General features: G+C 54.7%; 2 protein-coding genes across 5 annotated transcripts; one reads left to right on the top strand and one right to left on the bottom strand.

The window, feature by feature from the left end:
- Positions 1 to 1400: 1400 nt before the first annotated feature.
- On the top strand, positions 1401 to 11870 carry GLI1 (GLI family zinc finger 1). 4 transcript variants are annotated; one of them, XM_070370469.1, is made up of 13 exons: positions 1401 to 1737; positions 4355 to 4522; positions 4895 to 5043; positions 5252 to 5344; positions 5610 to 5805; positions 6055 to 6199; positions 6537 to 6626; positions 6715 to 6852; positions 7169 to 7318; positions 8065 to 8229; positions 8722 to 8952; positions 9482 to 9749; positions 10129 to 11870. In XM_070370469.1, exons 3-13 carry the CDS (start codon positions 4944 to 4946, stop codon positions 11868 to 11870), a joined length of 3318 nt encoding a protein of 1105 aa, XP_070226570.1. In that variant the 5' UTR covers positions 1401 to 1737; positions 4355 to 4522; positions 4895 to 4943. The 4 variants fall into 4 exon arrangements, with proteins under 4 accessions (XP_070226570.1, XP_070226571.1, XP_070226573.1 ...); XM_070370470.1 differs by having other exon boundaries at positions 4916 to 5043; XM_070370472.1 differs by lacking the exon at positions 4895 to 5043.
- ARHGAP9 (Rho GTPase activating protein 9) lies at positions 11857 to 19728 on the bottom strand. The gene is given in 18 exon segments (XM_070370476.1): positions 11857 to 12505; positions 13130 to 13235; positions 13599 to 13733; positions 13986 to 14039; positions 14183 to 14260; positions 14399 to 14497; positions 14851 to 14958; positions 15041 to 15182; positions 15601 to 15699; positions 15866 to 15961; positions 16148 to 16238; positions 16362 to 16423; positions 16655 to 16756; positions 16959 to 17072; positions 17263 to 17391; positions 17393 to 17488; positions 18728 to 18951; positions 19222 to 19728. Coding segments are annotated over 18 exon segments (2238 nt in total). The 5' UTR covers positions 19553 to 19728; the 3' UTR covers positions 11857 to 12333.
- Positions 19729 to 21419: the final 1691 nt, after the last annotated feature.

Raw genomic sequence — 21419 nt, forward strand, 5'->3', positions numbered from 1 at the left:
ACTTTTTTTTTTTTTTCAGTTTTAATGTCTAGCATGGTAAGTTGATACAAACATAAACAAAATCTCAATAATTTTTAAGAGTGTAAAGGGATATTGAAAGCAAACTGAGAACCGCTGATCTAGAGTCTTGGATGGAGAGGAGAAAGCAGTGTACTCTGAAAGAACTCCACTGGAAGGAACATTGCATGGTCCCTCCTCCAATCATCATTGATCTTGCCTGACCCTTTGGGTTTAACTGGTGTCTGGGTCAAAGTCATGTGGGGGAGGGAGGTTAAAATAGGGCTCCTTATCTGTCCTCCCACAGTTACTACATATATTTGTCAGGCCTCAGACTTCTCCCTAGTTTCACCTTTCCCCTTGACCCTCAGACTGAAGAGTTAACTAATTGACCCTCCAGACCCAAGGAGGAGTGGTTCCTGGAAGCAGAACTAAGATGTGGGAGGGCTATCTGAGGGCTGATGGAAGAGGCTCCTTCCCCAACCCATGTCTTCTCCCCTTTCTCCTAAAGAAAAGTCAGAGAGACTAAAATAGCTGCCCCTTCCCCTGCATCCAGTAACCATGGCAACACAAGTCCTAAAGAAAGGGCAATCCCCTGTCAGACACCACCACTCTGCAGTAGGAGCCTCTGCCAGGGTACCCCTCCGTTTCTTTGGGCTTATATAACCCCTCCGTGGGCTCCCAGGTGGGCTTTGGTTGGGGGATCTAAGCTTTCCCCATTCTCTTCTGCCTCCAGACTCGGAGAAGGTGTCATGTGCTCGAAGGACCAGCAGAGGGAGCAGGCAGCTTTGCTGAGCAGCAAGAGTGCAGGCAGCGTAGAGGTGCAGAAGTGGCCCCAGCCTCCAGAACTTCGAGGTGAAGAAAAGCAGGAGTTCTCGGGGAACAGAGCTTCCGTCTCAGAGTTCCTTAGTAATTTTGTGAACACAAACCCTGCCCTACACCCAGTGCCGCAGCCGTTACTCCTCCCTTTTATACTGCCTGGACCCCTTACCTTCCGCCCAGGGGTCCCAACCCAACTCTGTCCCAATCTTGTTTCCATTCCAACTCTGTCCCAACCCCCTCATGTTCCATCCAAAGGGTGAGGCCGGCAGAAAAACTACAGGATTGTGGAATGCTCAGTTAGCACCAACTAAAGTCGACGACCCTACTTCCAATATTCTTTTTCCCGGGTGAATTTTTTGGTCATTCCCTCCGCCCCCCAATCTATTTCTCAATTTGTTTTTTCTGGCTGTGATTCAGGACCTCTTGGTGGGCAGCCGATCCAGGAATCCAGGCCGGGATTTACTACCCACTACCAGCAGCGTGTTCGGGGTGGGGGGGGGAGTAGGCAGTATAGGGTCCCTCAAGGGAGGGGGAGGATCCTGGGGGTCCTGGGGGTGCAATAAGCCCGGCACCCCCTCTCTTGCTTCCAGCTACCCCGCCTCATCCTCCAGAACGGCAAGAGGGAGGGACATAGAAGGGAGGTGAGGGGCGAACGGGAAGAGCGGCGGCGCGCCAGCGGCTAGAGCGAGAAAAACTTTTTGCAAAAGGGAAAAAAAAGTTTGTGCTTCTCACGGGTGGTCCCGGCTCGCGGCCCGGCGGGCTGGGCCGGCGGGAGGGCTGGGGGCCAGGTTGGGGGGGGTGGGGGTGGCCCTGAGGCTGCGCTGCTGTAGCCCTGTCCGCCCCCCCTCCCCACCGCACACCCCCCAGCCCAGACTCCAGCTCTGGACCGTGCATCCCGAGCCCTGCGCCCAGACAGAGGTGAGAAGGGGGGCAGGCGGGGGACCACCTGGGAGCCGTGGGGGAAGGGACCTGAGGGGATGCTCTACTTGCGAGGGACTCTGCCCAGCCGAGGGGGGAGACCAGGGGCACAGAGGCAAAATAGAGGTGGGAGAGTCTGGGATACGATACTAGAAAGTTTGGAGAATTTTTTCAAATGTGTCTCCCTTTCTCTTTTTTTCCTTCTGACAGTCTGTGTGTCTCTGTCTCAGACAACTGTGGATCTCTTTGTCTGTCTCCGCCTCTCCCATATATTAGAAACATCTCATTTTAATGAGGTTGGGATGAAGAAGTTGGGAGGACTGTTGGCTGGAGGTCTGCGTGGTAGAGAGCGAACCCCAGGTGTGACTATGAGAGCTGGGCAGGAGAACTTCAGTGTTTCTGAAAGGAGGGAACAGCTCTGGAGAGAGTCCTAGATGGGGTGTGTGAGGCGACAGGACCACTGGGGGGCGGCTGGGCTTGAACCTCTGACCTGTCTTGTGACAGATGTGTTTGCTGGTGCATGTGTTTTGAGGGAAAGGAATTGTCTTCTGGGGTCGGAAGGGGACTGGGGCAGTCAGTCTCTAGTTTAGGCCCAAGAAAGATTCTCCAAGGAGCGTGGACTCCTGGGTCCCAAGGGCTGCAGGCAGGGTGCTAAGGAGGAACTGAGGAGACCTTGTCTTGACCCTCTGACCTCAGGACCACCAGGGCAGCCGAGGGCAACCACCAGGAGACCCCTACTGGGACTGGGCGGGACCACTGGCCGCTGCCTGACTGTGCATCCCCGTTGGCCCCCCTCCCAAACGGGAGCTGGGGACTGAGGCCCCTCCTCTGGCTTAGACCACCCTGCCTGCCCTTGGTCCCCGCTCTGAAGCCTCTTTCAGGCCCTGTGACCCCGAAACAATCCGCCCTGGGCACCTAGCTTTGGGGACAGGATTAGGGAAAGGGAATCCCATAGACTGGGGACTGAAGGTTTTAGGGCGCTGGAGAACTGGGGTCTTCATAGGATAGGTCCTTATGGTCCAGTAGAGGGAGAAGGCCGGGCAATTTCCCAGGGGGAACTTGTAAGGGCCAGCACAAGGTTGGTTTTTCCTTGGAGGCGGGGTCGAGATACCCTCCCCCCCATTATCTCCCAGGCATTCCCTACCAGGGAGTATAGACCCCGCCCTTGACGTCACTAGGGGGTTCCCGGGGGTCTGGAAGGGTTAACCCTTAGGAAGCCAGCGGGGATACCCGGGAACCTAAGGTGTCCTGGCCCCTCCCTCCCCAGACACACCTTAATTTATTTATCCTAGTCACTTTCTCTCCGTATAATTTCTGGATTCTTCTTTTCCACCCACCAAGGGGACTCCTATTCTCTAACAGTACCCCCCCACCCCGCCCCGCCACGGGCGCCGATGCCAGCTCTCTGGATACACTGAGGGGAGGAGGGAAGAATGTGTCCCGCCTCTCAATCCAAACCCCTCCACCTCCACTCCGCCGCTGCTCGTTCGACTAGGCTCCCGGGGCGGGCGGGGGAAGCGGAGCTGTCTGCAGCCAGAGCCTGCGGCGGCGACTTGGGTGGGCCGAGGAGGCACGGGGGCGGGGAAGGCGGGACCGGGAGAAGGGGGCGGGGCCGACTCCTGGGAGTTGGGGAGCGGGGGTGCTTGGGGGGACTCTGGAAAACTGGGAGACACAGATGATTCAGGGCTCCAGCAAGGGAACCCTAGAGCTTTCTGCTCCATCCTGCGCTCTCCTCCACACCCCCAGAAAACCTTCATTTTCTGTAGCTGGAAAAAGGAAATATTCCTTTCACCAGTGTAAAGGGGAGACGTGGGTGGGCTGTGGCACGCGTGGGTGAGGACGGATAGCGCCCCATTTCCATCTTGGTTCTCTTGTGGCTGGACATTGGGGCTGAAAGATGACTGGGTAGGCATGTTTGGGGAAGTCTCTTTAGATTTGGGGGGTCGTTTGCTAGCCCCCGCCTCCTTAGATGAGTCATAGAGGAAGGAGGCGGGAGAAGTGTCCCCCCATCCAGCTGCCAGCCAGCTGTGCCCCCCGCCCCCCCACCAACGTAATGCCAAGGTCGAGTTGGGAGGTCTTGGTTGCAGGACCCGTATCTCCGCTAGTAAAGGAGTTAGGAAGAGTACAGCCCAGGCTGCGGGGATCGGCTGGGTCCTGGGGTCCGGGTTCCGCTCCCCATCTTACCCCGCCCTCACCCTAAATCCCAGCATCCCGGGATCACCCACCGCGCCGGCCGGCCCGCTCCCGGTCGTTCTCCACCCTACCCCGCCCCACCCCACCCTCATTCCCGGGAGACCGGAAAACCCGGGGTGGAGCAAAATCTGGAGCCTGAGGAGAAAAGTGGACAGCGGCACCCTCTTCTTCCTCACTACCTCTCCCCTCTCTAACGGATGATGACTTGTGTGTGAGTGCGCCCACGAATGTGTGTGTTTATTCTCCCAAAGCTTTTCCTCATAGTTCCTTTTCTGTTGCTCCAAAACAAACCAAAAGAGTTAGGTCAGCGCCCAGATTGAAACCACCCCTGAGTAACACCAGCTTCCATCCTTTGCACCAGCAGACCTGGGAGGGTCTCCTCAGAAACTTGCTCCCCTTCCACACAGAGTTTTCTGCCTTACAGAGCAAAGGGCAGATCATCTAGGCTCCCTCCTGGCCCTGTGAGCCTGTCTGGGCTGTGGCGAGGGCTCCCTCTGCTGGACACTGGAGAGGTTGTAGACCGGCTGTCCACGAGCAACAGATGAAGGAAAGGGAGAGGGGCTCAGGCTGATCAGCCAGCCCAGAGCTTGAGGTCAGTCACTCCTCCTCCTGAGCTCCCCCATCCCATCCCTGAAGGCTGGCCCCATGGTCAGAAGAAACAGGACCCATGGTATAAAAAGCACTTGAAGCTCCTAGTCACAATTTTAGTCCACAACACTCCCCCAACACACACACACTCACACACACACTCCATCCAGGCAGAGCTCCTCCCTAGTTCCTAAAAAGATCTCCAAGACTGCCTCTGTCTCTATGGGACTTCTCTCCGTAATCTCCCCTAGCTGAGCGATGCTTGTTTCAACTTGATTTTCCATGGCAGATGTCTTGGAGGTAATCTGCCCATGGTTCTGGGCCTGAGTGACTTATCTGACCTTCCATATTTCCCTCCTGCCTTTGTAACCTGCAGGTCTCCCTTCCCCTCCTGCAGTGACCCACACACACTCCTCTGAGACACCATGTTCAACTCGATGACCCCACCACCAGTCAGTAGCTATGGCGAGCCCTGTTGTCTCCGGCCCCTCCCCAGTCAGGGGGCCCCCGGCATGGGGACAGAAGGTCAGTACATACACCAGTCCCTGGACCTTGACTACTGGCAGATCTCTCACCCAGCGCCAGGGGTCCCTCTTCTATCCCATTCCAGTTTCCATATACAAAAAGATTTGCGGTCCCATGCCATATGGGATTGGGCCTTACTTGGGGTTTCAAGATGGACTGCATGTGTCCTTCATTCCCATGCCCCATTCCAGCTGTATCTCTTTCCTAGGACTGCCAGGTCTGCCCTTCTGTCATCAGGCCACCCTCATGCCCGGCCCCCACAGTTATGGGCCAGCCAGAGAAGCCAACAGCTGCACGGAGGGTGAGGCCTCAGGCAACCTGTCTTTCCTTTCTGCCCCTTTGGGATTTGTCCTGAGGAAGAAGGTTGGAGGGTAGGGGATCTACCTTGGAAAAGGAAATGCCTAGAGATGGGATTCAGGAGTCAGAGCATGATCAGAAGGTCACAGATGAGGTCAACAGGGCAGTGTCTAGTGTTATTTCTTTTTGCTGAGAGTCAGTCCTCATGGGTTGGATGCTTAAGGGGCCTACTCCTTTACCATATCTACCTCCCCTGTTTCCTGCCCCAGTGCCACTGTTTCCTCCTCCCCGGAGTGCAGTCAAATTGACCAAGAAGCGGGCACTCTCCATCTCACCTCTGTCGGACACCAGCCTGGACCTGCAGACAGTTATCCGCACCTCACCCAGCTCCCTCGTGGCCTTCATCAACTCACGCTGTGCATCTCCGGGGGGTTCCTATGGTCACCTCTCCATCGGCACCATGAGGTGCAGACAGCCTCGAGCTAAGAGGCCCCTAAGACCCTGCCAAATCCCATTAGAAGCCTCAAAGCCCTCCAAACCACCTATCTTTGAATCCTTATTGTTTCAAAGTGTGGAAGTCCTCCTCTATACTTCCCCTGGGCTGCCTCCACTGTTTCCCATACTGTCTTCCAGAAACCTTCCAAAGAGCCCAGGAACTCCTGAGGCTTTCTGAGATGACAGTCCTACATAATTGCCTCTCCTCCTCCTCCACAGCCCATCTCTGGGATTCTCACCCCAGATGAACCACCAGAAAGGTACCTCACCTTCTTTTGGGGTCCAGCCCTGTGGTCCCCATGACCCCACGCAGAGTGGGATGATGCCGCATCCTCAGTCCCGGGGACCCCTCCCAACGTGCCAGGTAAGAATCACCTGATTTCCCCCAGTTCAGGGTAGATGGGTGGTGGGCTTTTTTTTTTAGAGGAAAGGCAAAGGAAGAATAGAGAACGTAAAAGTTTTCAGTGCCAGAAAAATAAAGGAGTATGGCTGCCGGGGGTTGACTCCTTGAGGTTCAGTCAGTCTCTTCCAAGTGAGACCCCACCTTTTGCTCACCCCATTCACCAGTGCAGTCTAAGGAGGAAGTCAAACTCAGGGATTGCAGCTGCTAGGGTGGGACACTCAGGGCTGGAAGACTTGGCTGGGGTCCCTTTTCCTCCTCCCACTTCTGCCTTCATCATCCTCACCTTCCTTTGGGAAAGCTGAAGTCTGAGCTGGGTGTGCTGGTTAACAAGTGCCCGGAGGAGCCCTTGGAAGGTGATATGTCCAGTCCCAACTCCTCGAGCACACAGGTAATGGGGAGGGGGAGCTTTACCTCTGGAACCTGAGCGAAACAAAAGCTGTCACCAGGTGACCCTAGGGTTTTCTCTCCTACCCTAGGATCCACTGCTGGGGATGCTGGATGGGCGGGAGGACCTAGAGAGAGAAGAGAAGCCTGAGCCTGACTCTGTGTATGAGACTGACTGTCGCTGGGATGGCTGCAGTCAGGAATTCGACTCCCAGGAGCAGCTGGTGCATGTGAGCCCTGGGGGGGTAACAGGAATGCTTGCTGGAGCCTGTAGGACATTCTGGGTGGGACATGGTGGAGTCAGGCTAAGGGCAGGGGGTCAAAGATGGGATACCCAGTGGGTAGGCAGAAACTCAAGAGGAGCTGTAGCTTTGTTTAGAAACGTGGAGGAATGGAGATGTGGGCTCTGATCTTCTTCCTGCCTTTTCTTTCCCCATGACAGGAAGTCATGGAGGGATATGGTGGGGTGGGGAGGTCAAGAGAAGGTCTGTTCTGGATCTCAGGGGTATAGGGAACCTCGGAGAGCCTCTGCATCTTCTCCCTCAGCACATCAACAGTGAGCACATCCATGGAGAGCGGAAGGAGTTCGTGTGCCATTGGGGGGGCTGCTCCAGGGAGCTGAGGCCCTTCAAAGCCCAGTACATGCTGGTGGTGCACATGCGCAGACACACGGGCGAGAAGCCACATAAGTGCACGGTGAGGCACCCCCTCCCCAAGCTCAGGGGCCCTTCCTAAATCAAGGCTCCCCACAAAGGCAGGGGCCAATCTGACTTTTGCCATCACAGGTCTCTTCCTCCACAAACAAACATTTAAAAATTGTGTTGTATTGACTGCATTGGTATAAAGATGAACATATTGACGTTACGTTAGAACACTTTCTTCGACCTAAAAGCTAATTCCCCCCCCCTTTTTTTTTTAAAGAAATTAAAACATTTTTGTGGGCACCAGACAGTACAGTGGACCTAGGCACTGTGCTTGCAACTTGGCTTAATGGAGAAGCCCTGGACTGAGGACACCCACTCCCAGGATGACCCCATTTTAACACAGTCTAGGCTCCCCAGGCAGGGAGATGTGCTCTGACTTGATCCAGAGTGCTCGCTGCCTCATCTCCACATCCCTGCAGGCAGAGTGCCTCCAGCTACTTCTGTCCCCTCAGCTCTTGCCTACCCTTGTCCCTGAATTTTGGGAATTCTATAGTCCCAGCACTCTCCCATCTCCCCCCTCCTCCCCTGCACTGCATAGCATGTGGGATCTTAGTTTCCTAACCAGGGATTGAACTCAAGTTCCCTACATCAGAAGCACAGCGTCTTAGTCACTGGACCACCAGGGAAGTCCCACGCTTGAATTATATTCTCTGACGTATGTCCCTTTTGAGATTCAGGGTTCCGCTAATCTCCATGTCCTTCTGTCTGAGAGCCATCCTTTGACCCCATATCTCCTAGTTTGAGGGGTGCCGGAAGTCATACTCACGCCTGGAAAATCTGAAGACGCACCTGCGGTCACACACTGGTGAGAAGCCATACATGTGTGAGCATGAGGGCTGCAGTAAAGCCTTCAGCAATGCCAGTGACCGAGCCAAGCACCAGAATCGGACCCATTCCAATGAGGTGAATACCCCACTCAAGAGACCCTCCTCCCCACTTAAAGAAGCCACCTACTGGGGAGCTTCCCCCATAAGAAATCCCTTAGCCCAGCACCCACTTCACATAGGTGAGTTCCCCTCCGCCCGTATAATTCACCTGGAGAAGGTCTTTCTGAAACCAAGAATTTCCACTTACTATCCCTCCCCCACCTCTAACCAGTCAAAGGGCTAAGCTAAAATAGACCCATTCTAACTAGGGTACCTTCAACCCCTGAATTTATGAGGCCTTACAGCCCTGGGTTCATCCCCTCCCCTTTCCCAGGCCTATCCATTTTCCTAATCTTCCCCTTGATCTTTTCATCCTTTACTCCAAGGGCCCTACTCTCCTTCCTTCCATGGGTGCCATGCCTTCCTTCCTGAGTCCCCTTGTCTTCACTTAACACTACCACTTTTTCCCATTTCTTCTGCATTGTCCTGATTTGACTCTTGCCTGCTATCTTCACTCTCCGCTCAACAGAAGCCCTACGTGTGTAAACTCCCTGGCTGCACCAAACGCTACACAGATCCCAGCTCGCTCAGGAAACATGTCAAGACAGTACACGGTCCTGATGCCCACGTGACCAAGCGGCATCGAGGAGACGGCCCCCTGCCCCGGGCACCAGCTCTTTCCTCAGTGGAACCCAAGAGGGAGCGGGACGGAGGCCCCATTAGGGAGGAGAGCAGACTGACTGTGCCGGAGGGTGCCATGGTGAGGCAACACCCTGCCTCCATACCCCTGCCTGCCCCGCCAACATCTTTCTAGCCCCTTCCAACTGGTCCATCTCCTTCTATGCTCATCTCTCTTCTGTGGCTGGTCCCCAGTCCCTTATCCGAGTGTTGCTCCTTAGGCTACCTCAAATCTAGGGATTTTATTGTAATTCATTAGTGCCTGGGCCCAACAAGCTCATATAGAAATTAGTGTATTATTTTAGGCCTTCTACCAGTATAATTTCAGGTATGCCTCAAAACAACTTCATGAGAAGGGAACTTACTCTTGTCATTTTCAGATGAAGAAACTTAGAGAAATTGTCCATGGTCATAGAGCACAAATTGGACTTGAGGTAGTCTAGGTTCTTTTCATCAGCAACTTTCCCCTAGTTCACCTGTGTCTTTCACTTGATCAGCCCTCTCTACACCTGTAAGCAGTCACTGGGACACAGGCTCTAGTCACTCACCAAGTTCAAGGAGTTGTGGGGAAGGAGGACGGGCGCCTCCTTCAGCCCTCCTCTTCCCCACAGAAGCCACAGCCGAGTCCTGGGGCCCAGTCGTCCTGCAGCAGTGACCACTCCCCAGCAGGCAGCGCGGCCAATACAGACAGCGGTGTGGAAATGACTGGAAATGCAGGGGGCAGCACGGAGGACCTGTCCAGCTTGGATGAGGGGCCTTGCCTTGCGGGAACTGGGCTGTCTACTCTTCGCCGCCTTGAGAACCTCAGGCTGGACCAGCTACATCAGTTCCGGCCGATGGGGCCCCGGGGCCTCAAACTGCCCAGCTTGACCCACACCGGTGAGTGATGGGTGTGGGGCGTGGTTGCAGGGCTGAGATCTGGCCCTTCTCTGAGACTGGAAGAAGACTTCACCTTTCAGGGCTGCTGTACAATTAGAAAAAGGTCCCCTTTCCTCAAGATACTTTTCTTCCATCTATCAGAAAATTGTTCTTTTGAATGCTATCTTCTTTGATTGTGCAGTGTACAATCTGTAGGACTCTTCACAGCAACCCTGAATCTCTGGTGACTGAGAAGCAGAAAGGGAATGAGAGAAGGAGGGGAGAGAACTGAGTGGCTAGAGTTAAGGAGCCTTCCCTGGAATTCTAGGACAAGGCTTCCCCTTGGGGGAGGCAGGATGAAATTCAGAGGGCTCCCTGGCCAGCCTGTCTTTTCTTGCAGGCACTCCTGGCTCTCGCCGTCTGGGTGCCCCAGTATCTCTTGACCGCCGCAGCAGCAGCTCCAGCAGTGTCAGTTCAGCCTATACTGTCAGCCGCCGCTCCTCCCTTGCCTCCCCTTTCCCCCCTGGCTCCCCACCAGAGAACGGGGCATCCTCTCTGCCTGGCCTCACGCCTGCCCAGCACTACCTGCTCCGGGCCAGATATGCTTCAGCCAGGGGAGGTGGTACCCCACCCACTGCAGCACCCAGCCTGGATCGGACGGGGGCTCTTCCTGCACCTCCCTGGAGAAGCCGAGCTGAGTATCCAGGATACAACCCCAATGTAGGGGTCACCCGGAGGGCCAGTGACCCAGCCCGATCTGTTGACCGCCCTGCCCCAGCCAGAGTCCAGAGGTTCAAGAGTTTGGGCTGTGTCCACAACCCCCCCACAGTGGTAGGAGGAGGACAGAACTTCGATCCCCAACTCCCAACCTCTGTCTACTCACCACAGCCCCCCAGCATCACTGAGAATGTCTCCATGGATACCAGAGGGCTACGCGAGGAGCCAGAGGTTGGGACCTCCATGATGGGCAGTGGTCTGAACCCCTATATGGACTTCCCACCTGCTGATACTCTGGGATATGGAGGGCCTGAGGCGGCAGCAGCTGAGCCTTATGGAGCTAGAGGGCCCGGCTCCCTGCCTCTTGGGCCTGGTCCACCCACCAACTATGGCCCCAACCCCTGTCCCCAGCAGGTTCCCTATTCTGAACCAACCCCAGAAACATGGAGTGAGTTCCCTTCCCACTCTGGGCTCTACTCAGGCCCCAAGGCTCCAGCTGGAGCCTACAGCCAGTGTCCTCGTCTTGAACATTATGGACAAGTGCAAGTGAAGCCAGAACAGGGGTGCCCCGTGGGTTCTGACGCCACAGGACTGGCACCCTGCCTCAATGCCCACCCCAATGAGGGGCCTCCCCGCTCACAGCCTCTGTTCTCCCACTACCCACAGCCTCCCCCTCCCCAGTATCCCCAGTCAGGTTCCTATACCCAGCCACCTCCTGATTATCTGCCTTCAGAAGCCAGGCCCAGCCTGGATTTCGAGTCCCCCACTCATTCTACAGGACACCTCAAGGCGCAGCTTGTGTGTAATTATGTTCAGTCTCAACAGGAGCTGCTGTGGGACGGTGGAGGCAGGGGAGACCCCCCAGTCCAAGAACCTCTCTATCAGAGTCCCAAGTTTCTGGGGGGTTCCCAGGTCAGCCCAAGCCCTGCCAAGGCCCCAGTGGCCACATATGGACCTGGCTTTGCACCTAATATGCCCAATCACAAGCCAGGCTCCTATCCTACCCCTTCATGCCATGAAAATTTTGCAGTAGGGGCCAACAAAGCTTCCCATAGGGCAGCAGCACCACCCCGACTTCTACCCCCACTACCGGCTTGCTATGGGCCCCTCAAGGCAGGGGGCACCAACCCCAGCTGTGGCCATCCTGAGGTGGGCAGACTGGGAGGGGGCCCCGCCTTGTACCCTCCTCCTGAAGGGCAGGTGTGTAACCCTCTGGACTCTCTTGATCTCGACAACACGCAGCTGGACTTTGTGGCTATTCTGGATGAGGCCCAGGGGCTGAGTCCTCCCCCTTCTCACAATCAGAGGGACAGCTCTGAACACACCCCACCTCCCTCTGGGACCCCTAACATGGCCGTGGGCAACATGAGTGTGTTACTGGGATCTCTGCCTGGGGAGACACAGTTCCTCAATTCTAGTGCTTAAAGAGTGGGGGACCACAGATCCACATTTCCTGAGGGGTCTCCATCCCCACCAGGAAGTCCGGAGGAGGAGCCATAGCCCCCTGGGATGCCCCAGGGATGGGAGGGGTGGGCTGGGGCTGTACACAGTCTAAATATATTTGGGGAGGAATTTTATAATGACACTGTTTCCTGATAATAAAGGAACTGCATCAGAAAGAGCCCTGCTTTATAATGTGAGTATCTTGGGGGAGGGGTAACGGCCAGGAACTAGAGAAGCAGGGGCTAGTCCAGCCACCTTCCTCTTTAGAGAAGTTTCCTCATCCTATCCCAGGCCCTCAGCTCAGACTCACAAAGGTGGAGACGGCTATCTGGGAGACACAGGATTTAAAGGGATGTCCTCAAAACAGAACACCCCCCACCCTCGCCCCCACCAAAGGCTACCCAACAGAGATCACTGGAAATACGATTTCTCTTCTTTGCCCCAGTCAGGGAAAGACTCTGGTGAAGTTGGTGAGCATCAGCTGGACGACCTGCCCAGGGTAGAGGACATGGGCCACTGGATCCGATGTCTCCTGCTCCGGCCGAAATAGGGTTGGTCCAAACACAATTCCCAGGTTGTGGGGGGTCATGCGGTTCTTGTCTGAGTGTGCTATCACCCTGTGGGTAAAAGCCAAGAGACGGGGCCATAGTATAGCAGCTTTGCCACTTCAAATAAATCTAACCCATCAAAGGTTTGAGGACGAATCCACTTTGGGGCCCTTCCATGCGGTAGTTGAAGAAAACCAAGGAAAGAGCCACCAGGGGGACAGAGCTGAGATCAGTGGAGAAACCTTCAGGATTCAACCTTCATGACGCAACCTAGGATATACCCGCCTCTTCCTGACTTCAGAGACTGCCCCTAGAGTCCTCTCTGCTCAACATTTGGAAGGTTTTCATTCAAATGCCTATCCTCTCTCAGAGGTCACTGCCCAGTTCTGCCAAATAAGTCATCCCCACTGTCCCAGTGAAAGACAAAGGCAGAAGGAAGTTTTCCTTCTTTTCCCCTTATTTCTCTCACAGCATCCCTGGACTTGTCTTGTTCCCTAGTTCCTCATTTGATGCTGATTGAGCAAAAAAGGTTTTGACCCTGGCAATATATCCTCTGCACAGAGTGCCTATTTCCTCAATGACCCACTAACCTTCGGTGTTTCCCTACCTTCTCCCCATCTGAACACAGGGTCCCGGCTGCAGGCCCCACCCCACCCTCCCCTGACATGAACAAAGATATTCAGTCTTCCTGACCTGCATAAATGCTCCAGGAGGTACCGCAGAGTGTCATGGTTGGGCTTTGGCATTGAGCTTATTAATTCTTGTATTTGAGAGAGGCACTGTTCTGATTCAGTGAGGGCTAGAGAGAAAGAGTGACAGGAAGGGCATGGGAGTGAGGTTAGGAAAGGTGTTAGGGCAGAGTGGGTAACCTCAGTATCCTTTCTGGTGCTTGGGGAAGACATCATTAATCGATCATAGCTTTCTTTCTCACGGAGTCCAACTACAATCTTAGAATTCTTTTTAACTCAGCCCTCTAAACACTCACACACACACACACACACAACTGGAGTGGGCACATTAATTGAAAATTAATTTCCATCTCTGTATTCAGGCTGGGACAGAGGAGTGGAAGGGAACCTCTACTCTACTCTTTTATCACTCATGCTTCCCCCCTGCCCTCCACCCCGTATCAAGGCTCTTGCCCAAAGCTCCCATCCTTTACCAACGGCAGCACGAAAATCGGGCAGCAGTAGTGAGGGCACCAGAGGCTGGGGTAGCTCCCTAAGAAAAAGTTTCAGGGCTCCTGTGATCACATGAATGTCATCCCATTCAGCACTGTCCAAATCTAATCGGCCTTCTGGAAGGAGAAGGAGGTACAGAGGGGCTCAGGGCTCATGAAGGGTTAGAGGGACCCAGAGACTGAGAGATCAGGAGTTTAGGGAAAGATCCAGTGAAGGCAGACCATGGAGGACCTAGTGGGGTCCACAGTGGGGCAGAGATCGGGATGAGAACAACCCCCCACCCCAGGAGCAGGACATGGGGGAGCCCACAGGGAGCAGGGATGGTATGGAAGACTTTTAAAGGTTGAAGCGGCCTTCCATGGAAGTACCTTGTCCTGGCTGTTCTGGAAACATGTACCTCCCATCGGAAGTGATGGCCCGTTCTGCAACAAGTAAAAGAAATCAAGAGCTAAGACATATAGCTCCAGCCAGAAGACCTCCCCGGTTCTGCCAGCTCCCTCACTCAGACCTTTGGGTTCTAAGACATGAAGTTCTTAGTACCACCACCTGCCCACAGCCTTCTCACCTCTGTCCACCAAGAAGCGAAGCTTCTGGACCACTGCCAAGTTCCCGCTCACCCGGTAAATGCCATCCACATCCAGACCTGGCAGATGAGGCAGGGAGCAGATAAAGATTCTTGATCTAAAATGTGTGCTGGTGAGGGTGGAGAGACAAAGGGCACACTAGGGTGGGGGAGGTGGGGCTTTGGCCGGTTAGAAGGGGGAGACTCTGGGAAAGTGACCTCTCTTGTCCACAGCAGCAACGCAGAGCCGCACAAAGCTGGGCACGGTGTCCCCCTCCCGCTGGCACAGTGACTCCAACTGGCAGCCGAACACCTGGTCTGGGGAGACACAGAATGAGGTGGGAAGCCAGTGATGGTGTCACCCATGGAGGCTCTTTCCAGCACAGGTCTTCACCCCAAAGTTGGGCTGGCTCTCCTGCCTGCCTGAGCAAGGAGGTACACCCCCTCCCTGCAACTGCAACAATCAGCTGTAGGGAGCAAGCCGAGGGGAAGTATTGGTCTCAGAAGACCGCTGATCTAGTTCTGGGAAGCTCTACCCTGAGCCTCGCTGAAGTTTTCTCATCCAGGACAAGCTGATGCCCAGATCCGGAATGTAAATAAAAGTGCTTGCAGAAACACTAAAGTAGGCACGAACGAAGGAGAAGGGTACCAGGCGGTCCAGCCCCCCTCACCTCGGAGCAGACCCCGCTCCTGCAGGGTTTGCAAGGGCGGTCTCTTGGCGATTAGCCGCTTTAGTTTATTCCGCACGCGGTTCTGCTCCGCTGTTTCGGGACACCGACCTGCAGCAGCAAGTGCAGCGTGAGGGCGGCGGCGGCGGCGGCTCGGAGGAGCGGGGTAAAAGCCCCCAGGCCCGCCCCTTACTGGAGCTCCGGCGGCCGCCGATCCGCAGCAGAGACTTGGACACTGGTTCCGACTCCTCTTCCTCGTCCTCCCCGGGGCTCAGCTCCTCCAGTTCCGCAGGTCCCGAGCCTGACAGACGCCCCTCCAGGGGGTTCTCTCGATCCTAGGTCCGCACCGCAGTGTTAGTCGCTCAGTTGTGTCCGACTCTTTGCGACCCCATGGACTGTAACCCGCCAGGCTCCTCTGTCCTTGGGATTCTCCAGGCAAGAATACTGGAGTGGGTTGCCATGCCCTCCTCCAGGGGATCTTCCCGACCGAGGGATCGAACCCGGATCTCCTGCATTGCAGGCAGATTCTTTACCGTCTGTGCCACCAGGGAGGCCGCACCGCAAGATGGGCCGAATCAGAGTTGGGAAGAGAACCAGGAGAGAGAGACATCTGCACCGCCGACCCGGCTGCTGGGGTCCCCTACCTCCCAGGCCTACCCTCCACCAGGAGGCCACTGTGTCCCTCATCCATGACCCCTGCATCCTACAGTTCCTCCTCCACTCCTTCTGCCCGCCCACTCCCACCCCTCTCACCAGGCGTTCGATGACCGCCCGCAGCGCGCTGTGCCAGGCTCGAAGCTCAGCCTCCTGGTCAGACTGCAGCAGGAATTCGTGGCCCGGGACCGTGCGGATCTGAGGGGCCCGCGGGGAAAAGCAGGGGGGGGGCGGTCAGCGGGAAGGAGCAAGAAAAGCAGGGAGGCCGAGCGGGAGACCCCCGAGTGGGAAATTAGGGGCGAGCCCTCGGGGCTGGTGCGCATTGGGTTGGGGGGACAGGAGAAATGAGAGGGCGGGCACTCACGTGCAGGACGTGGCGGCGGCTGGACAGGTGGCGGCCGTGGGCCAGGGCCGCCCCCCGCAGGTCCACGCTGCTCTCGGGCCGGCTACCGGCTGGTCCCTGGCAACGAGGGGGGAAACTGAGGCCAGGGCGCTGCTCGCCTCACTGCCTCCCTCACCCGGAGGCCTGCGAGGACTGGTGACCTCGCCCGCCCCACCTCCGCCCCCGCAGCTGGCCTAAGGTGAGTAGAAAGGGTGCCGGAACCCCTCCAGCTCTCCCCCCGCTGCGCCCCTCCCTCACACTCACCCAGGCAGTGGCGGGGGCGGTCGGCGGCGGTTCTCGGTAGAACACCAGGCTGTTACCCGCTAATACCACCCAAGAGGGGCCCCAGTTCTTCCTGCAGGGGCGGTGGTAATAGAGCAAAGGTCATTGAGAGTCACATAGAGGAGGGCCTCTCCCAACCCTCCGCGCTACCCGCGAACCCTCCAGCCGCAGCCCGGGCTGTGTTCCCAGTTCTCACCGGAGCTTGCGCCCGCCCTGGGCGATCTTGGTCATATTGAGCAGGCCCGACTTTTCCACCTCCTGGGAAGTGGCAGGAAGGGCCTCAATAAGTCACCCAGCGCCCCCACAGTCACCATGGCTCTCCCCCAGGGGATCTCCCAGGAGTGAGATCCTTTAAGGTTTGACCGGATGGGTGCTCGGTGAGAGAGTACCCAGAGATCACTCAGAAAGAGGAAGGCCTTTCTGCAGGAGCAAGAACTGGGGGCTGGGGCAGGGAGGATCTTGGCGTTCACAAGGAAAACAGAGACTTACGTGAGGGTCATCTAGGACCGTCGGCAGAGGCCGAGGGCACTGCAAAGATGAAGGCTTGCCAGGGTCCAGCTGGGAGGTGCGTCTACAGAGGTAGGGTGAACCCTGAGGGAGGGGATTGGAGAAACAGGTGGGGAAACCTTTAACTAAGGAGTCCCTGGCTGTATGGGGAAGAGGGATGCGGATGTGGGTGTGAGGCAGGGGGTTGCTGGGGTAATGTCTCTAGTAAAGAGAATATCTCAAGTAAAAGAGAAAGTCGAAAAAGATGGCTTTTCCGAATGTGATCAGGAGGAGGAAGGGATCTCACCTGGGAGTCGAAAAGCTCTGATGTCTTGGGACCAGATTCTTCGTCCTTTGCCTGAGGCTGCAGGATACCATTGTCCCTATTCAACGTCTGTGTCCCCTCCATGGAGCTGGGGTTCTGGAGGGAGGGAAAGGTAAAACTGCACCCATCGAAACGCCATCTCTGTTGGCTCTCAAAGCCCTTCTCACAATTTTTTGATTCTTCTGATCTTCCGAGAGTCCCAGTGAGAAAACATGCTACTTTGGGGATCAGGAGGGAAAAGGAGGAGACTCAAGGGACAAGGGACAAGCAGGAGGGAAGGTCTCACCGTCTCTCGGGTTCGAGTGTGGCGTGGGGGCTTCCAGGATTTACAGCCAGTCAGTGAATTTATGTAGAAGCAGCGTCCAGAGTTGGGGTCCAAGTGCTGCTCCCAGGCGTCCAGCCTCTGCAGTGGGGGGGCACGAGGGGCTTGAGGGCGGGGACCGGGGACAGCGGCGAAGGTCCACCAGGTTGCAGTACACAGGGGCCTTTGACATGAGGGTCTGGGGTCTTGCCTGCAAGGAAAGGGGGAAGAAAGGTTGTTATTCTGCTGGGCCCCTCCCCAATCTCCTCTCTAACCACCCCCTCCTCTCTCCACCACCATATGCTCACCACCAGCTCCTGTCTGGGTTGACCCAGGTACTGAGGAGGAAACCCTAGTCCCCAGTGGTTGTTTTTTTTTTTTTTCTTTGACTCCCTCCCTCACAGTCTGCTTTTCTCCTCACTTCCTGTTGCCAACTTCCCTCCTCCCCCACCCCACCCCCACCGGAGGACCTCAGGAAAGGGGAACAGGCTTTTCTCAAGTGTGGAGGGAGGGGCAGCGTCCCACCCTCATGTCCTCCAGAGTATAAGGAGATGGAGAGGGGTCAGAGAGCCCTGCTAGCTAGCAAAGTATGAGAGAGGAGGGGCCATTTTTCACCCACTAGTAAGTAAGAGAGAGGTGAAGAGCCAAATCTTCAGGAAGATCAAAGGAGTTAACATCTCTAGAAAAAGAAGTTACATCTCTAGAGGAAACTTGCTAGTAACCTGAGCTAGCATGACAGAACACAGCAAAAAAAAAAAACAAAAAAAAAAACAAAAAAAAACCCTGCACTGGGCCAGGAGTCAGGAGGCTGAGACAAGGAGAGCAAAGCTGAGCAGGCCTTTCAGTCCCTCTATCATTTTGTAGTTTCCACATAGCCTCAGGATCTTTGCTACTTGCTGTCCCAGAGCTAGAATTCCATCTCTCATCTCGTTTATTTCAGGGCTGTTTCTTTCTCCTTATTCAGATTCAACTGGGTTATTTCCTCAGAGATGCCTCCCTAGACCAGTCATCCTTCACCACATTTAGCTTCTTGGTAGCAATGGCACCCCACTCCAGTACTCTTGCCTGGAAAATCCCATGGACAGAGGAGCCTGCTAGGCTGCAGTCCATGAGGTCGTTAGGAGTCGGACACGACTGAGTGACTTCACTTTCACTTTTCACTTTCATGCGTTGGAGAAGGAAATGGCAACCCACTCCAGTGTTCTTGCCTGGAGAATCCCCGGGACAGAGGAGCCTGGTGGGCTGCTGTCTCTGGGGTCGCACAGAGTCGGACACGACTGAAGCGACTTAGCAGCAGCAGCGCTTATTAGTTTCAAAGACTTTCTTATTTATATGTTCATCATCCCCATGGGAATCCCTGGAGGGCAGAGATTCTGTCTGTCCTGTTGGCCAATGTGCCTAGAACTGAGCCCAGCAGTGACAATTGCTCCAAAGAGGTGCTATGACTCACCACGTTGGCATCGGTCTCGGTCAGCAAGTTTTCCTGAGAAAGGGATCTTCCACTTGGTCCTTCCCGGAAGGGCTTCAGGAGGCTGGGCCTCAAGTTGGTAACACTGACACTTCTACACATTTTAGGGGGAAGGGGAGGAGGCTGCTCCGATGTAGCCTGGGCTCTGCCTGGGGGTTCCTGACACAGGTTCATCTCCTCCAGGGAGCCAGGAAATAACTTTGGCCCTGGAAACAGAGAAATGGAAAGAGTTGGAGGCAGGGTCCCCCCAGGGTTCTTGGCTAGGTCCCCCATCCTGAGGGCTCACAGGAAAAGAGCAAGTGGAAAATTACATGAGATCTAGGAGGCTTGAGACTAGGAAGGAGGGGCAATGGGGACACCACGGAGGGGAGAAGGAGTAGGAGTCGAGGGTCAGCAGAAGCTTGGGGGAAGGAGATCTTTCCAATAATTCCCAGAAGCCAGGGAGGTAGGAAGGCGATGGGGGAGGACCTACTCACCATGAGTCCAGAGAGATTGGCTGGGGGTGATGGTCGTTGGGCTGTGGGAAGGGCTAGATTCCTCTATCATGTAGGCAGCTGGGACAAAGACGGGGCGAGAGCTGGATGGTGCTCCCAGGCGCCTTGCTAACCACCAGTCTGAGTTGGTCTTTCGAAGCAGTAGGAACCTGTCTCCTTCAGCCAAAGACACCTGCCGGCCATCTGCCCCAGTGTAAGTAAAGGCATAGAGAGCACAGAGCTGGGATCCCCTAGAAGGGCTTCGGGACCCCAGCCCCAAGTTTCCCCAGGTGCTTGGCCACCACCAGCCTGATAGCATTGTTGTCAATACCATCACCTATGGGAAAATGGGGTGATGGAGATCCAGAAAAAGACAGGACTGACTGCTTGCAGGCAGAGAGACATGGTTCTAAGAGCAGTTTGGGGCAGAAGATAAGAACAGAAACCCTGTCATGAGAGGAGAGGGTAAGGCAGAAGACCCAAATGGGGGTCAGTAAGAGGTTTTGGGGTCTGAGAAGTCCTGGGTGATGTGTCTAATGAGGAAGTACATAAGTAAGGTGAGAGAGGATGTGGTCAGCAGGGCTGCGAGACCAGCACGGCAGGAAGTCAGAGGAGGGGGTCTAGTTGGGTGATTTTCCTCCAAGTACCTTCCGGGGCCTAACAGAAGATCTAGGGACAGGAGGAGCTGGCCCTGAATGGTGATGGGACTCTTGAGCTGAACACAGGAAGATGAAGAGAAAGAATCAGGTTTGAGATAGAACATAGGCAAAGAGTTAATGGATGACAAAGATACAAAAATTTGTGACTCTTTATTAAATTTACACAAGGACCAATATTTCCATTACTGATGGCCACAGACCTGAAGCTGTGTGCTTCCTGTCTGATTCAGAAAAACATCAAGACAGAGAAACAGAGAGCCAGAGAAATAGTAAGATCAAATTGGAGAGAAAGTGGTTAGGAGAAACACAGAGGGGTTCAGTTTGAGGAAAAGGTAAAATCAATTTAGGATGTATTTTGGGGAGCTGAGAAACACTGATATGATCCTTGGTACGTAAGTCTCTTGGGTGGGACCCTACTTTAGTGTGTGGGTTCATTAATTCATGCTCTTAACAAGGGTTGGCTGACCACCTCCTGTGTGAAAAGAACAGCGTCAGCTACTGGAGATAAGAGAAGGGAAGGAGAGAGACATAGCCCTTGCCCTCTCAAAGCTTAAAGACAGATATCAACTAATGACATAATAAATGTATTAATTACAATTGAATCAGGGACTATGGACAAATAGCACAGGATGCTTTGACAGCTTATGGGGGTGGATGAAGGATTAATGTCCGTTTCTCCCTGGTTGAAGATGGGAACTGACCCCCACTGTCTATTGCCAGAACTTTAAGCCCCAGAACTTAGTGCTTCCTCCTTACCTGATCATTCCTCTTCTCCCCTTCTCTCAGTTTCTCTCCTGCAAGTCACAGGCTTGCTCTCTGGCTTTGGAGACCTGGAATAGGGAGAGCCCCACCTTCTTGGTGACATCAGAGAGCCAGGTCTCCTCCCCTGACACCTGATCTGAGGCCTGGGTTGCCAATACTGGGATTCTGCCTTGGTGATCTTCTCCTTAGTTTGCTCCACTTTCAACATGTGGAGAACCTTGCCCCTCCACTCTCCCTTCCTACTTCCAAAATAGTGACCAAGGAAATGGCTACCCACTCCAGTATTCTTGCCTGGAGAATCCTATAGACAGAGGAGCCTGGAGGGCTACAGTCCATGGGGACACAAAGACTTGGACTGAGTGACTAACACTTTTTTTCTTATTCATTTATTCATTCATCTGGTGGTTGTTAAGTGCTCAAATCTCATCCTCTTCTGCCTTCTCTCCTGCACTTTTTCATCTTTATTGACTCCTTACCATTAGTTTTTATTTGTTTAATGCATTTTAAAATTTTATTATTTATTTAATTAATTTTTGGTTGCACTGAGTCTTCATTGCTGCACTCAAGCTTTTTCAAAGTTACAGTGAGCAGGGGGTGCTCTTCGTTGCAGTGCATGGGCTCCTCATTGCAGTGGCTTCTCTTGGTGCACAGGCTCTAGGTGCATGAGCTTCAGTAGATGCAGCACTCAGTAGCTGTGGCTCCTGGCTCTAGAGCACAGGCTCAGTAGTTGTGGCACATGGGCTTAGCTGCTCTGAGGGATTTAGAATCCTCCCAGACCAG

Source organism: Bos mutus, chromosome 5, assembly GCF_027580195.1.
Source record: "Bos mutus isolate GX-2022 chromosome 5, NWIPB_WYAK_1.1, whole genome shotgun sequence".
NCBI lineage: Eukaryota > Metazoa > Chordata > Mammalia > Artiodactyla > Bovidae > Bos > Bos mutus.

Bases quoted from the DNA above. Each gene is read 5' to 3' on its own strand.
- GLI1 (XM_070370469.1), top strand. From the start codon at position 4,944: ATGTTCAACTCGATGACCCCACCACCAGTCAGTAGCTATGGCGAGCCC. The intron at 6,627-6,714 runs GTAATGGGGAGG...CTCCTACCCTAG, and splicing joins CCAACTCCTCGAGCACACAG to GATCCACTGCTGGGGATGCT. The intron at 8,230-8,721 runs GTGAATACCCCA...TCCGCTCAACAG, and splicing joins ATCGGACCCATTCCAATGAG to AAGCCCTACGTGTGTAAACT.